Source organism: Pelodiscus sinensis, chromosome 1, assembly GCF_049634645.1.
Source record: "Pelodiscus sinensis isolate JC-2024 chromosome 1, ASM4963464v1, whole genome shotgun sequence".
In the NCBI taxonomy this organism is placed as follows: domain Eukaryota; kingdom Metazoa; phylum Chordata; order Testudines; family Trionychidae; genus Pelodiscus; species Pelodiscus sinensis.
Genome location: NC_134711.1, coordinates 11,914,776 through 11,931,047, shown reverse-complemented (window position 1 = coordinate 11,931,047; position 16,272 = coordinate 11,914,776). Strand labels below are relative to the sequence as shown.

General features: G+C 37.6%; 1 protein-coding gene across 14 annotated transcripts in view; it reads right to left on the bottom strand.

Moving 5' to 3' along the window:
• Positions 1-16,272, bottom strand: part of CELF2 (CUGBP Elav-like family member 2) — a 491,927-nt gene that overhangs the window by 310,200 nt on the left and 165,455 nt on the right. Inside the window, exon 1 of one of the 14 annotated variants that reach the window (XM_075908746.1) lies at positions 6,320-7,818. The exons of the other annotated variants lie outside the window; for them this stretch is intronic. Coding sequence (XP_075764861.1) covers positions 6,320-6,393 — 74 coding nt within the window. The 5' untranslated portion in view covers positions 6,394-7,818. Of the gene's footprint in view, positions 1-6,319; positions 7,819-16,272 lie in introns of those variants that run through there. 14 annotated transcript variants of the gene reach the window in all.

Below are 16,272 nucleotides of genomic sequence, written 5' to 3'. Positions count from 1 at the left end.
AGTGCTCTCTTACTCCAGGCAGTGGCTTATTAGGTCACGATGACTTGACACTCTCAATTAGGGGCCTGATGCAAAGGGTTTGGAAGTTGACGGAAACATTTTCCATTGACTTCCATGGACTTCTTAATCCAGCCCCAAGTCTCTCAACATTCGTATGAGATAAATATTATTATCCCCATTTTACAAATGAGGACACTAGGGCAAAGATAAGTTAATTAAGCCTTTGGCACAGCAAAGAAGAGAACCAAGCTATTTTGCCTTTCGGTCCTGTGCTTTGAAGGCAAGAGACCATCCTTGCTTCCGGTTAAATGTAGACAATTGTTTGAATCCAAAGGAAAAATAAGCAAAGCAGCTCTGTTGGTACAGTATGTAACTCCTTTGTGAATTGCCTCATCTAGGCATTCATTTAACTACAGTAATTAAGATTTAACACAAAACAGAAGCTGCTTTCAGATGTCATTTTGAAGGCAAGATATCACCTCTTTATTAATGTTATAATTTTAACTATTGTCAGCTGATTTTCAAGGATCAAGCTGTGAGCAAGGAGAATACATCACTAAAGTGTGTCATATTTATGTAATATAGACTCACAGATGAGGAGAAATTGATTACAAACCCGCAACTCCGTGGATGGATAAAACTGCATGAGTAAATCTCAAGAAGATTTATCTGGACCATAAGAATGAATTTATAGCTTCAGTATACTTCAGCGTCTGCCATTCTCCTTTTACTTTTAGCATCACATGGAAAAACACAACTCAGTTTTAAGCTTTCCAAAATCATTTCGGAAAACCTTTACAAAGAAAGCCAGTAGCTTACTGCAAATGAAAAATGAAATCCTGGAGGGAAACAAGTGGTTCCATCCCTTCACATCTGAACACAGAAGCACAGGAATGTGGGGTGAAGCAATTACACAATGATGATTCTAAAGGGGCATAATTATTTCACAATTACCTGAGAGCATCACATTTATTGCTCTAATTAGTTTTTATTTTCTAAATAGGCTTTCCAGTTCTTGCATTTTTCTTATCTCTCTCAGGGGATTTTTTTTGCCAGTTCACCTCTCCCCTCCCCACCATCTCGCAAGAAATAGCTTTGCCATGTATATCAGAAGCACTAAAGCTTTCTATATTCTGTGACCTTCTCTTGTTACCTAACGCCCGCCATCAGTATATTTAATCAAAGAAAACTATGTCACAAGATTTAACATAGTCTGATTATACAAACTGAAAAATAATAATGCACTGTAGGAAATGTGGAATTGTGGAAACAAAAAGTCTAGTCCCTCCACACTGGAGGTAAAGAGTTTAGATGATATGCATGCACTGTATCACATCAGTGACTTCTCTCATTCTCCAGAGGGTCATTTCTTGTTGAAATGCATTCCTTGCATTCCATGAATTTTTAAAAAGCAGAGATATTTTTGCATAATTTTCTCCTCTATCATTTGTGTGCAGTATTTTTAAACAACATTTGGAATTATTAGACTTGATCACCTTAGCCAAGATGACTATAAAATATACAACAATAAACTGAAATATCTAGAATTATGAAACTTTTTACAACAATCTGTATTTGGGTTTTAATGTGGATAACAAAAACAGAAACAAAACAACTTGCATTGTTATTAATATGACATGAAAGATCTTACTGGAAAAAATGTAAGACTTATCAAATACTGAACATTGTCAGTACAGAAAGGCTGCTAGAAAAGAGATTGTACCAGAAAAATGTTAAGTGATCAAATGAAATCTTAATTACTGAGTTTTTATCTGAAGATCTTTTTTTTTTCCTGAAGCTTTTTATCTATTCATTCAAGGATTTCTTCCCAGTTTTCATCAATGAACACCAAAGTAATCTCAGTTGAGCAAACTTCAATTAAGTAGCAAGTCCTAACAATTAAAATAATACCACTAACCAGATGGAAGAGGGGGCTAGTTTCCAAGATGCCAACACAGAGTGAGGTTATGGTCTTAGAAAACAGCTGAGACCAACGTACACCTTTTCAGCTAGCAGTTCATGTTTTGATGTGGTACCATAAAAGGAGCTAGCCATCAGATTACTTTTGGCTATAAGTGTTATTTCCTAAGGAGGCATCTCTTTTATAATTCACTTTAGCATGGCCTGATACAGAATGGAGTTTCTTGCAAAATGGAGATTTGTAACATGTTTTCTCTGTGTGCGTGTGCATGCATGCATACAGTCAAATATTCTACATGAATAATGAAATCTCGTATGAAATTTTGTCTAGCTAATGCCTTGCAAGGCAAAAATATATCCTCACTGGTTGCTTAATTAGAGTATTGCACATCTATGCAAATTTGACTCATCCTCCTCAAGATAAGAGGGAGACAAATTCAAAGATGGTTTTTTTATGGATAATTCATGGCAGATTGCTACGGAACCCAATCAGTTGTATATGGACATGTTCTAGCCCCTCTGACATCGGCATCATGTACTTTATTCACTGTCATCAAAAGCAAAAGTGAACCCAAGTTTGTCCCTCAAGTTAGTAATAAAAAAAATAACACTAACGTTAACTTATCCCATTAAGTCCAAATTCTTCTATAGAAGTGCTGCTGTAGTAGCCAATGGAGCCTGATCTCTCATAAGAAACTTTCCGAAATCTGATCTTCACAGCAAGTCATTATAGAATCCAAAATTACATATAGAAGCATCTGTTCCAAGACAATTCACTGAACAAGTTCCATCAACTTATTTTCTTTGATTATGGTTTATTGCCAAATTTATTTTTTTAAATTTCCATGTATATTTCGGCCTTCTCTTTGAAGATCAAAAGTTGCTCATTGAATATAAATAAGCAATGCATGTGGACCATGAATAGGTTGTCCTGCAAGAAATCAGAAGTTGTTTGGCTGTTTTGAGGTAGATCAGTAACTAGTTGAAGTTCTTTCCTTAACCCGTTCATGATAGCAGTAGTATCCAAATTCCCATACTGTGCCCAAAACAAAGATATTTTTGAATCTGAAATATACAATAGATATTATATTCCAGTACCTTATCACTGATGATGTCTTTAAAATCTTCCCCTCCCCGCCATGAACAAAATTTTCAAAATTCCTTAACAAAGTTAACTTCAGCTTTCACTTTCTTAGTAGGTGGTTTTGGTTCTCTTAATTATTTATTTAAAATATGTCAAAAGTAGTACTACCTTTTAGTTTACAGGTAAGCTCAGATGCCAAAAGTCATATCTTCAAGTCAGGAAATAAATAGTAAAATGCTAAAAGGTAGTATTTAAAAGTGGCAAGTTTTCTTATTTTGTTAGTTACTATATACAGTAAATAAACGATGATTATCAACTAACTAGGTCAAATAAACTACTAAAATGTATTGATAGCTATTAAAATAATGTGGCGCTCTTGGTTATTTTTTGAAAGGAAGGAAGACATTGAGGGGTAGAAGGAAGAAATAATTTGTTTTATGGATACCCTGTAAGGACATATAGGTTCTAATAGTATGTAGAGGGTACTTTAAAATGTTCAGACCTAAATTTTAAAAATATTTTAGAGGCACCCAGGAAATAAAAATGCCAATTTTTAGATGCTCATTGGTAACTACTATTGTTTAAAATAGGAAATTCCTTTTTTGCTAGGACTCAATTCCCTACAGACAGGTCATTCAGTAAGGCTAAAAGTTGTGTTTAAAATTATAACTTTGTGTATGCTCTCCAGCATCTTGTGCCAACAGTTGAAACTGTTTTATACTCTGCTGGTGTCACACTTGATGTCTGGAATAGGCCATTTTAAGGGTAATATGCTTACATGACAAATGGCCCATCATGTGCAATCAATCTCTAAAATTATTTGCTCTTCAGCACTGAAAAGTCCAGAGGACTGTGGACTTGCAAACAGAATAAAACATAAATATATCCTATTGCCTGCTTATGGGAAAACCTAATCATGATGATAATGCAAATATTGAAATGTATAGTCTTTTAGCAATGTTGTGTAGCAAAGTCTCTATATTTCATTTATTTTAAAATTATATTAGGGATTTTTCTCCCTTTGTAGATACCAACTTAGTCTGAATATTAATTTCTATGCATAGCAAATGATCCCTTAAAATCATAAAACTTCACAGCTATTAGATCAGCAGCAAAGCAAACGTTTCTTATTATGATAGAGCAACAGTTTTAGAATTTGTCATAATTTGGTGAATAAAAAAATGTAGTGATTAACTCTCCCCCACCCCCAAAGGCAATGTTCAATGCTACTTGCAGTTTAGAGGACTAAAGTTTCCAAATAAAAGAACACACCAAACAGCATTAAAAAAAACCTCCTAAAATGCTCGATCATTCAGACCTGCAGTTTTGGAGATATACTTAGAAGAGGCTGAAGTATGTTTAAAATAATTTGTACGGTTTTGAACACACATGAGGACCTGATCCTGCAGAAAGAGTATTCTTTTTGAGGTGTGCTAGAATAAAGAGAGGGGTTATATAGTAGAGGGGTTTCCTAGAGAAATGTATAAAGGCAGCTGTAGAAAGAGCCGTTTGACATGGAACTCACCCTGCAAGGGGAATGTTGAAGATAGATTTACATAAACCTAAATAGCAACTGGGGCATGATCAGATTCAGTTAATAGACCCTTGGAGTTCAGAGATGTTTATTAGCAATATCCGTTCTGACGGACTGGCAGGAGAGCAGGTAGGAGTATAATCAAGCTGAGATGATGAAAACAAGGTAATTCTTGGCTTCGACAGGTCTTCTCAAAAGACTGTTAGAGCATCTCTCTGAATGTTTAGGTTCCAACATATGCTTATAAGGTAACTTACATAAAAGGAGAGAAATAGAGAACCTTTCAAAGAAAACATGAAGAGAATGGTGTTATTAAAGCCAAGTTCTTCAAGAAAAATTTCAAGCAAAGAAATTCATTGCTTTAAAATTATCTGAATTAAGACACTGGACTTGGTCATTTATGCAAACACTTAGCCATTCTTCACAGTGAGTGAAATGACTGGAATGATATATGTTTCCTTCTTCCCCCTTTTATTAAATCTCAGAGTCTTGAGCATTTGGCTCCTACGGAATACTTTTACTCAAATGCTTCTTGTGCTAGGGAAAGAACATAACACCTTACAAGAAAGTTTGTTGCCAGCGAAATAAGTAATAAAACCCAGAATGGTCTTAAATAGGGCACAATATACAAGATGATTTAGGTAAAGCAAGTTGTAGATGGCAGTCATTACTTCACATACATAGCTTTATTTACACTTGAAACTTAAACGCTGCTTCCATCGGAACACGTACGGTATCTAGCCAATAGCAAAGAATCTCTTGATTCTAAAAGAATTCAACACATTTCTTGTTCTGAGTACAAGAAAAAAAGCATACAAATAAAAGGTATTTTAGGAATGCTTAATACAGTAACATGGCATTCAGTTTTCATACATTTCAGCAAACTGCCTACCTCTTTCTTTTTCTCTTTTTCTTTTACATGCCTGGAGTACATGAAAATACTCACCACTTGACAATGCCTAACCGGATGATAATAGAAACTTTCAGCTCAAGATTAATAGGACAGACATAAATTAGAGGGATACTTTTCTCTCTGAAATTCCAGCACTTGACATATTCCAATAAATCTTATCAGTGGTCCTCTTACATACGAAATCACCATCCTCACATTAATTAACACTATATTTACCATGCAGCCATTGGGATGAAGTCAAAATTGCCTCTAATTTCTGCACCTAGCTATTTTTATACTTGATCATTAGGATTTCATTTGCATTGGAAAGGGAATTGCAGTTGCAAATCTGAAGCGGATTAGTGGTTAATTTTTTATCAGTGAATCTTTATTTATACTACTGAAGGGAATAAGCAACCCTGCATAGCCAACACCAAATTTAAATGATACATGCAGAAGACAAATATCTGTATTGGAATTCCCACTGGGCATAAGAGTGCATTTATTTATGAGAGGTTTGTGTGTATTTTTCCTTATTATAGCAGCAGAATATAAAATCATACTTATCTTTCTCTTCCTCCTCCCTCAGCCACCGTTATCAGTCTGCCTCCTCAGAATACTAAATATCAAACATATGCATCTGCTGCTTTTTGGGGGGCCAGCAAACTACAAATCACGAAGCAATTTTAAGTTACTGAGGGGGAAAAATCCATACTCTCCCTTAAACACTCCTCACGGAGACTTCCAGCAGCAAGTCACAGGCAAACCCAGAGCTTTGTTTATATGGCCAACCCTCTAAGAAATATGAATGTCAAAAAGCTCTGTTACTAGAGGCAGAGGAGCTCAATTTTATAGCTGTACGCTGTCAGGCAACTGAATCTCTACTTACATTCTGTCAGAAACTAGCAAACGGCTATCAACCATCATCTCCGGAAGAAAATCCAGCTTGAATGAAGAAGTCATGTTCTTTTCTGTGCACACCGTTCTGGTCTGGCAAATAAGAATGTTTCTATGCTTGTCTGATTCAACAACTGTGCTGGCCAAGAGACAGGCAGGGACAGGTGCGAGAGGCCTCCCCAAGGCAGCCGCCAGAGTCAGCAGTTGTCACATTCTCTCCCCCTCTTGTTTTCCTCCAATCCCCTCTGAAATCTACTGCTGAGGCAACTGTCTATAGAACACCAGGTGCTGAAATGGGAGGTGGAGCTCCTTTCCCACTGCAGCTAGAGTTTAACCCATGCACCCCCGTAGGTGTGCACAATGGCGAGGAAAAGGCGGCAGGCAAGATAAAAACCTTACAGAACGCCTAGAAACTGAGAAACTCCGTATGCACCGTGGCTTTAATCACAGACTCGAATGGACTGCACTGACTTCCTTTAACCCTTTACGTGTTCAAACAGTAACAGCAAGTATGACATGCAATGTACTTCAGGGACTGAACTTCTTGTTAAAACGTTAGCTCCACTTCCTCTCAACACAGCATAACATTTCATTTAATTAAACTTTAAAGAGTAAAATGCATTAACTCCAGAAAAGCCATTACACTATTCCAACCAATACTTATCCTTAAGCTGGCAAATAAACTAGCAATCATATACAATTTAGTGTTTTGGACATATATACCTAAAGTACACACATAGTTCTGTTATACCAGCATAATGCAGGCTTCCATGTAAACATGAATATTAGTATTGTTAATGAGCTCCTTTTGTTAAAAGTAATTCCACTTTTGAAATGTATAAAACATGATAGTTTAAACACAAAGAGTTCTCGCAGTAAGAACATTAAATTTCCATTTACTGGTGAAAAAACAATTACTCTAGGAACCTGAAAGCATTAGAAGCGTTGAAACAAAAGAGAGACAATTAGTTCCTTAGTAATGACTTTATATATCCAAAATTCCCACATCCAAGATTTGGCTTCCATTAAGCTTAAACAACCATTTCAGGTTTTTGTGGTAGTGGCCCATAGGAATATGAAGCGTGAAAATATTTTCTCTGCTAATCATGATAAAAAGTATTCATTTTAATAACAATGACATTAACTTTTTATAAATCTGCTAAAATCCTTATCCCCCCCACCAATAAACTTAAAGTTCAACACAACTGATACAGAAAACAAATAATCAAGACATACAGAAATTTCTACATGCTCACCCAATTACTAAGCCCAAACAAAGTGAAAATCTGTCTACATTTTCCTTTATGTCCTTATACTTGTTTGCTCCAGTGCAACACAGCTCTAAGCAAAAGAATTGATAAAATGTTTACAAAGATCACCGAGTGATCTGAGGACTCCAGACAGACAATTTATTATTTCTACTGTGTTTTCTTCTCCTTCCGAGTCTCTTTTTTACATTTTACAATTTTGAATACAATGAATACCAAAAAAAAAATAATAAAAAAAATCAAATAAAATTAATAAAAGAGTACTACTTTGAGCACATTTAATCTTTAGTGTTTCAAATTTTATGCCGAAATGTACACCCGCTGATCGATACTAACCATGCTATAATTTGGGCCAACTGTCATTTACTGTTAATATCCATCAGCGTGGACCAATTTTAAAGAGTTTACTTGACTGTTTAATTTTATCATTCCAAATAGAAGAGAGAAAGAAAAACCCTTAGGCTGGTAGAATTTTTGCCTTTTTACTGGTCTAAAAAAGGGCTCCCCATAGCTCTTCCTCTGATCTGACTAGGAGAGCCGTAAACCTGAAGAAATAACTTCAGACTTGTTATTAAGAAATCCTATATAGGTCCTTGTGCCACCCTCATCAGTGTCCTACCTCGGAGTGAACCCATATAGTGGCAGAAGAATCAGCATGAAAGAGAAATAAAAGAAAGTCAGTGCAAGTTTCTCCAGCTGGCTGCAGCCACCTGCCTTTTGATCTGAGGCCTTCCCGGTGATTAATCCAGCCTAGAGTAGAGCTGGATTAACTTTCAATTTCAAAATCTTGCAATGGGAGAAGGGTTAGGTTTTAGCCCTGATGAAGCAGGCAGAGCTCAGTGAAGATGAAAATATTCTTTAAAGTAAGAAATCTCCATTGCCAATTGACCTTTAGGGCCTCATCCACATGCTCCCCATTACTAAAAGTTTTGTGGTGCCTTCTAATTTCAGAGGACTACAGAGACTCCTGACCCTCCTCGAGTTTTACATGGGTCATTTAGGAAGAAGATAGTCCTAATGAATAAAAGAATTTCTCCTTAAGGAAAACAGCTTTTTGCATCAAAGGGGAAAAATGCACAAATAATTTTGCTCAAAATCTGCATATGAAATGAGGAGCTCCATATACATTTGTTCCTTTCTTAAAAGGTATGAATGCTTAAAAATGCTTCATTAAAACATATGTTCTTTTGAAATATTTATTTTCATTTTAATTACATGTGAATTAGCTAGAAGAAGCTGTAGGGAAGCCCTCTTACTGACTTAAGCCTTCTCAGCAGTTTGTTAAATTCTAGCCCCAAATCCCTTGAGGGAATAGTGGATTCAAAGCAGCTTTTAATCATACTATAAGGAGGGTGAAGTAGTATGTAAGTAGGTCATAGCAAAAGCATTACAAGTGCATAGGTTATTGCTTTATTTAACAACTACAGTGTAGCACACTTTTCAAAGCACATTTGCTTTTGCTATTTATAAGTTAGAGGCAGGACCAGGGTCAAATACAAAAGGAAACCCACTTTGTAAAGGACACAGAGATTTTAATCAAGAAAAGATTGGAGGGGGAGGGAAGCTGTATTTGAAGAGTTTAGTTTCCAAATATAAATAATGTAGTGGCTGCATATGCACTTAATATAGTACCGAGAGGGTAAGTGAAAAAAAAATCCTAATGTTTCACGCAGCAATATTACAATTATGGTTCGCTATTATTTTTAATATTGGCTCCATTTCTGTGATCAAAGCAGATGCTATAATGTCTTAAAATATTAAGAAATGTTGTTGAGTTTTAAAAAAAAAAGAAAGCTCTGGCACAACTTATTGCTATGAAATGGTGAAAAAATATTGAAAAAAATAGAAGGGTCTCTTTAATTTTTACTGCCGACATCAAACAATAGCTATAGTGTGGTCTTTTGGAACTTCAGTTATTGGCTGATTTCATCCTGGTTGCTTTCAATTGGAACAGTTTGTGTTAATCTACAGGAAGGCAGCTAGGATAGGGAATCAAAAATGTGTGAGTTCTAATCCCACCTATGCTACTGAAATGGACTCCCATTTAATGCCCATTGAATAGAGGAACAGGGTCTGGCCCTGGCTGCTTTAGTAAAATTTAATCTTTCTACATTTTCCTATATGTAAAATGGGGAGAAGAATACTAATTTACCCCACAATACTGTGGGTCAGTCACAGTTTTGTACAGTTCTTAGTATATTGTTCAATGTCCATGCCAAGTAGTCCCGAGCGCTCCAGTTTCGTAAACATCTGTCTCTTTAGAAGACTACACAAGAGAGTGAATTGAAAGAAAGGGATATCTTGGTGTTAGATCACAATGAAGGATATGACATCACTCTGACATCATTGCCTCTCACTCTAAGTGAGTTTATGCAAAGTAAAGCAGAGGCGCTACAGTCAAGCTTAGCAAGGTGCTCATGTTTCCCACCCCCATTCTAGCTTAATTATCATCCTTTTAGTCAACTTCCCATCTATTTTTAAACATAGGAAATGCTAATATTGGAAGCACTTCAAGGGAACGTTTCTGAATGACTTCATTACATAATGAGCCCGGAAGGCAGTGGAGAGAGTTCAAATACACTACTTTATTCCCCATCTAGGCCAACAAGCACTGCTCGAGCTTCAGCTTATCATGGGCATCAGAGCAAGCATCTAACAGAAACAAGGGGCCAGAATCCTCTCTCACTTTTAGTGGTTTAATAATCTGGAGCGAACCACCTTGACATTAGTGGAGTGACTCCAGAGATTTACACCCTTATGTCCAAGAAGTTCTACGTTATGCAAATAAAATGCTCATTATTTTTCTCAAACATGCACCCATGCTACACAGATCCCAGGCTAGAAAGTAACAGTTGGCATAATAGCAGGTAGTGAATTCTTTCATTTCATGGTTCCCAGTGAGGAAGGTCTGAAATCTGTAGCCACTCTCTGGAGGGACAGGAAAGTAGGGAAACAAGCATGAAGATAAGCAATCTTTTTCTTTTTGGAAAATTAGCATAGCTTCTACTCTGTTCTCCCAAAACGTTACTGAAAATCAACATAAACGCAGCTTCACAAAAGTGACAAACTTATTTCTCTGTGCGGCATAATCAAAAGGCCTGTCAACAGTCACTCCTGAATTTTAATTCATTCATTTTAAGCCAACCCCTGAAGAGATTCAGGATGACTCTTGGGAGTGAGGTTGTGCAACATCAGGTTCTAAACTTCATTTATGGGTCTTCCCCCTCCCCCCCAAGTCTCCAAGGCTTGCTCTTTATTTTAAACCAGTATCAAACACATCTTTCCTGCATCACATTTTTAAATTAAAATTGTACCAATGCTTCTTGGTTTGTTTTTTAAAAATGTGCTTAGAGACGATTTGATTTAAAAAATGAATTTTTTGTTTGGTCTAGTCAATGCAAATTAAATACCAATAAACACTAGTTACTTGAGAGATTTTGTCTGATTCCTGGGTCTGTCCCCCCCTTAATTAGCGATTTGCAGAAATAAATGTCTTTTAAAATTAGCACAGCACCTTGAATTAAGCATTTCTAGAGGCTTCGCTTGAAAAACAATGATACTGTATTATGTAAACTTGGTTGCTATAGTAAAACTTCCCACTCACTCTTATTTTCCTGTTTTATACTGATGAAAAGGCGATTTCATCTGACCGTGGGTATAAGGCCTTTGTTCCATTTGTTGAGTAATAAGAACTTTATCTTTCCTAAAGCAATTAGGCAAGATTTTATGACAAAAGGTGAACATTATTAACATCCATTTTGTATTTTAAAAGAGGGGTTTTAAGGCATTTGGCTCTAAAATGTTTCCTACTCAGGCTTATGTTCTGCAATTACTGTCAGCAGTTATCTTTGAAAACTATAGTCCCAATCTTGAAAACATTTACTACTGAATGCAGAGTTTAGTAGCATGACTACAATAGGTCCAGTGGCTTCATTGGAATTATGCCTGGTACTAAGTATTTGTAGGATCAGGCTCTAAAATCCCATTGTCAATTTATAGTGCTAGTGAAAAACATTATTGCTAAAAGGTAGGTGCTACTTTTATGTACTGTTTCAGACCTACCTACATACACACGTGAGAGACAGAGAATTTAGGACCTCAGTCTTTTTTACCCCCAGTCCACCCATAACCCAGTTATTCATAAAGTCCTTTTATAACCGGCATATTCCCCACAGCACAAGTAGCACTGAATGATCCTAGCAACAGAGTGAATGGAACAGCCGTTGATTATCCGGGAGAGAAATCTAGGACTCTGTTTGCACTGGGCAGTTCCAATTTCCTACTAAGTAACAGCTGCTCTATTCACTGAGTTTAAAAAAAAAAAGCCCCTTTTCCAGACAGTGAGGGAGACAAAACATAGGATGGGGCTTTGTTACTGCTGGATTTGGGTATTAGTTGATTCCCGAGTGAAATGGAATAATATTACGGTGGCTGAGGTAGACAGGGCTTAATTTGTGCCAGGGTTGGCCATGGCTGATCCTTGGCACTTTTAGGCTTGGAGTTCATACCCCTCACACCTCCAAGCTTGCTACATCAATTAGAATGTTTTTTTAAAAAAAGGCTTGAACCGCAGCACCTAATTGTTTGAGCTCTGGCACCTTGTTCATTACAAATTAAGCACTGGTGGGAGGAGTTGCATATCTGGCTTTGTAAACTGGCCTATCCCCACCCCCCACAAGACGGCAGAAGTCCCTGTCTCCTTTCAGAGGAGAGAAGCAGCAGCAACTGTGGGAAGTCCAGGATTGCCTCGGAGAAGTCGTCCGTTTGGAATTCTGTGGGCTGTTTTGTGCAATTGAGAGATTGACTGTTTGGGGGTGGATATGGGGGAGGCAAGAGTGAGAGAGTAGCTCGTAGGCAGGCACTGAATTTAACTATGAGGCGTGTAGGGTGAGGAGTTGAACTATTCAATGAAAGAATAGCGAAGGTAGGAAGGAAAATATGGGATGGAATAAGAAGGGGTAGATGGGAAAGGGAGGTTAGGAAAAAAAAAAAAACATGGACCCAACCAGATTTTTTTTGTGGACAAAATGCAAATAGGATTGGGGATTTTAGTTCAAGTGTTCACCTCTACTGTTAAACTACCAAGATGTCTGTCTAGCACACTTGATTGGCTAGACAGGCATGACTAATACAACTTCCACTCTCCCTTCACCTCATTCTCTTTTTATCATTTGTTGCTGTAACTGGCTGTTTCTTACCTTATGATTAATTTTTTCTCTCTTTAAGAGAAGGCATTCCATGGGTGTGTTTGGTTTGTGAAATGTCTCTCGCTCCTGGGTGCTCAGAAATAAAGTTGCACTATTACTGATTTACACAGTCTGTCTCCATTTGACACTATTATTTCCAACACACAAAGTCCGCTAGACCCAAGATACACACAGTAAAAAGGAAAGCTAGTTGAAAAACTGCAGGACAGTCTACATGAAACCTTCATTATTTTTCTAACAGAAGATCTCACTTCAATTGTTCCTGAACTCCCATTTCTAAATAAAAACCTGTTGATGGTAAGACTCCTGGGGGGCATCTACACAGAACCCTAAACTCAAAATAAGATATGCAATTTGCCGCACAAATTGTGTATCTTCTTTCAAAGCTATTTCAAAATAGGCTATTTCAAGACATTCCTTACCCCTTGAGGGTTACCGGGATGCCAAAAGATGCCCATTATTTTGAAAAATATTTTGAAATAATGGGAGGCTCGTGTAGATGCGGGGTAGCTATTTTAAGATACCTCCGCTATCCCAAAATAGCCATTCAGTATAGACATACCCCTACTACTGAGGGTTGGTCAAAATTTGGGATTCCCATCTTATGGCAAATTTTGAAATTAAATTTTTCTTTCATTCTGAATCAGAAAAAAAGTAAAAAATATTGGAATTTTTCATGGAATATTTCATTTCCACTTTATAAAAATGTTTCATTTTATTGCAGGTCAAAACCTTTAGCTTTGATGAGGTCCAAACATTTTGTTTTAATTCATCATTATGTGGTTTATATCATAATTCATAAAATTAAATTGGAAATAGAGAGGAACTGAGATAGAAATTAAACCTTTACATAATTTCCCATTAAACATTTTGATAAAGTCCCACAAAATGTTTCAAGTTTTGAAAAATCAACATTTTCCATCAGGAAATTTTTGGCCAGGTCTGGTACATTCTGAGGTCTCACTAAATAATAAAAATGTGCATGTATCAATTTTGCACAGAGAAGTCTTTCTGTGTGATTCACTTCAACAGCACTGCCGGGGAAAACCTGACATTGCTGGTGCAGTCCAGGGACTGTTCCTATGTGTGATTTTTAAAGGAGTTATATAACTCCCATTAAAATTAAACGTGGGCTGAAATGCTGCAGATAAGTTCCCAAGTTCTAGAGTAATCTTTTCCTCACATTTTAGCTGAATTTACCTTGGTCATATTTTGTTAGGAAAAAGACTAAAATAAAACCAAAGATCCTTTGTAGATGAAACAAGGTCTGTGAGAATGAATAAATGAAATCTTAGCTTTTCTACTCACTCAAAAATTTCCTTTCTATGGGGTCTGATTCTGTAGATGCCCATTGAGGCTGTAAATTCAGTTCCATAACATCCATGTCTCTTTATAACATGTGCAGCTATTTATATGTGCAACCAGCATTACTGTCCTAACAGTCTCTTCTCAGAGTGTTGCAGCTTTATCCTCTCTTCTCAATGAGTAAGGTGGGATAAGAAGTTTTCACATGCTTTATTTCCCCCCCAGCTCCTAATTATCCCTATCGCTATTCTCCAGTGGCAGGCTATTGTCCACCAATATCCTGAAAGACTTCTCCTGAAGATGACCCGCTGGTTTGCTATCATGGGACTGTTCAGAATGAGAGCAATATTTACTCCTCACCCACCTGGAGGTCAGACAAGCCAGCTCAGGGATGAATCCAACAACTTGCAGCTGAATAGCAGAATGCTTCTGAAGTTTTTTTTTTGGGGGGGGGGGATTGGAGGGAGGAGGAAGGAGCAGAATGCTTAGAGCTTAAATCAGTAGCAATCTGCAATATGCATGCAGCCATTAGCAGTCCTTTTGTTTACCATTGCCCATGCTTGGAGTTGCCAGGTTTTGCTGGTTTCTCTCCGTGTAGTTCCTTTTCCTACTTATATTGCTGAAGTGACACACACATAAAGCAAGGACCTATGAAGTGAGGTGCGTGCTGATGGCACACGACACTAACTCTGCGATCCGCGCATCCCCTCTCCATCCAATCAAAGTGCTGCTATGGTTCAGTTGTCACATCCTGCAAATTCCAGGGATGAAAGCAGAGTTTGCTCAGGTCTGCCCGATCCTGGGAGACCATCTTGGTTATGACAATCTTGCACTGAGATGAAGGAGGGTCACAGCCTAAGTTGCTCACATCACTGGCTTAAATAATAAGAGCTATGCATGCACTCAGATATCTGGCCTCTAACAGAGGCAACTGCTTTGAACGATTCAGAAGATGAAGAAAAATACACAGGTAGAAACTCTCTGGTCTGGCAACATTTGTGGTTGAGCATGATTTTGGTTAAACGGGTGTCCACTTATTATAGGTGTGGCCAAGTTTCTCAAGGTCCCATCAAGTTTGTTTACAGCCACAAGCTTTGGCTTTCTGTCTTCTGTGCTGTTATTTAGCTCTAATTTACCCGTAAAGGTCTTCTCACAGCCCAGTAAGCAGCGGTAGGGGCGGGAATGCTGCTAAACAATAATGACCTCCTATGGTTCTGCAGATTGTCTGGTTCAGCCCCAGTCAAGTCCTGAGGGTGCTGGACTAGAGAGGCTCAACCTGTAATGGCGACTACAGACATACATATTTAAATAGAAATGGTTCCAGAGCTAGATAGCGATATGGTTAGCTGACTCGCCAATTATTTTGTATATAGAAATAAATAAAACTAGAATTTGGTTACACCCAACCCGGGAAGAGCAGCAAAATTGATCATCTTCTGATTATGGAACAGCTTCTGTATGAGGAGAGATGAATAAGACTGGGATTTTTCATCTTGGAAACGAGACAACTGGGGGGGGGGGGGGATATGATTGAGGGCTATAGAATCATCACAGGTACAGAAAAGTCGATGAGGAAGTTCTATTTTCTCCTTTTCATAAGGGTCACCAAATGAAATTAATAGACAGCAGATTTAAAATAAATAAAACAATGCACAGTCAACCAGTGGAACTCCTTGCCAGAGGATATTGTGAAGGCTAAGACTATAACAGTGTTCAAAAAATAGCTAGATAAATTCATGGAAGATAGGTTGATTAATGGCTATTAGCCAGGATGGGCAGGGATGGTGTCCTTAGGCTCTGTTTGCCAAAAGCTGGCAATGAGTGACAAGGAATGGATCGCCTGATGATTCCCTGTTCTGTTCACTTCTTCTGGGGCACCTGACACTGGCCACTGTCGGCAGACAGGATACTGGGCTAGATGGACCTTTGGTCTGACCCAGTATGGCCGTTCTTATGTTCTTATTAAATGTAAGCAGCACATTCATATGGCTGTCTTTGCAGAGCAGTGAGCAACCTACAGTTTCTTAATCTATACGGCATAGTGGAAGATTCAAAGACCAAAATGCTTTTCCACAAGCAGAAGACTCAGAAGATAAACTGTGTAATCCAAATCATACAGTTTTAAAGTTTCATATTTTATGAATCGTCTAGAAACGGCACATATC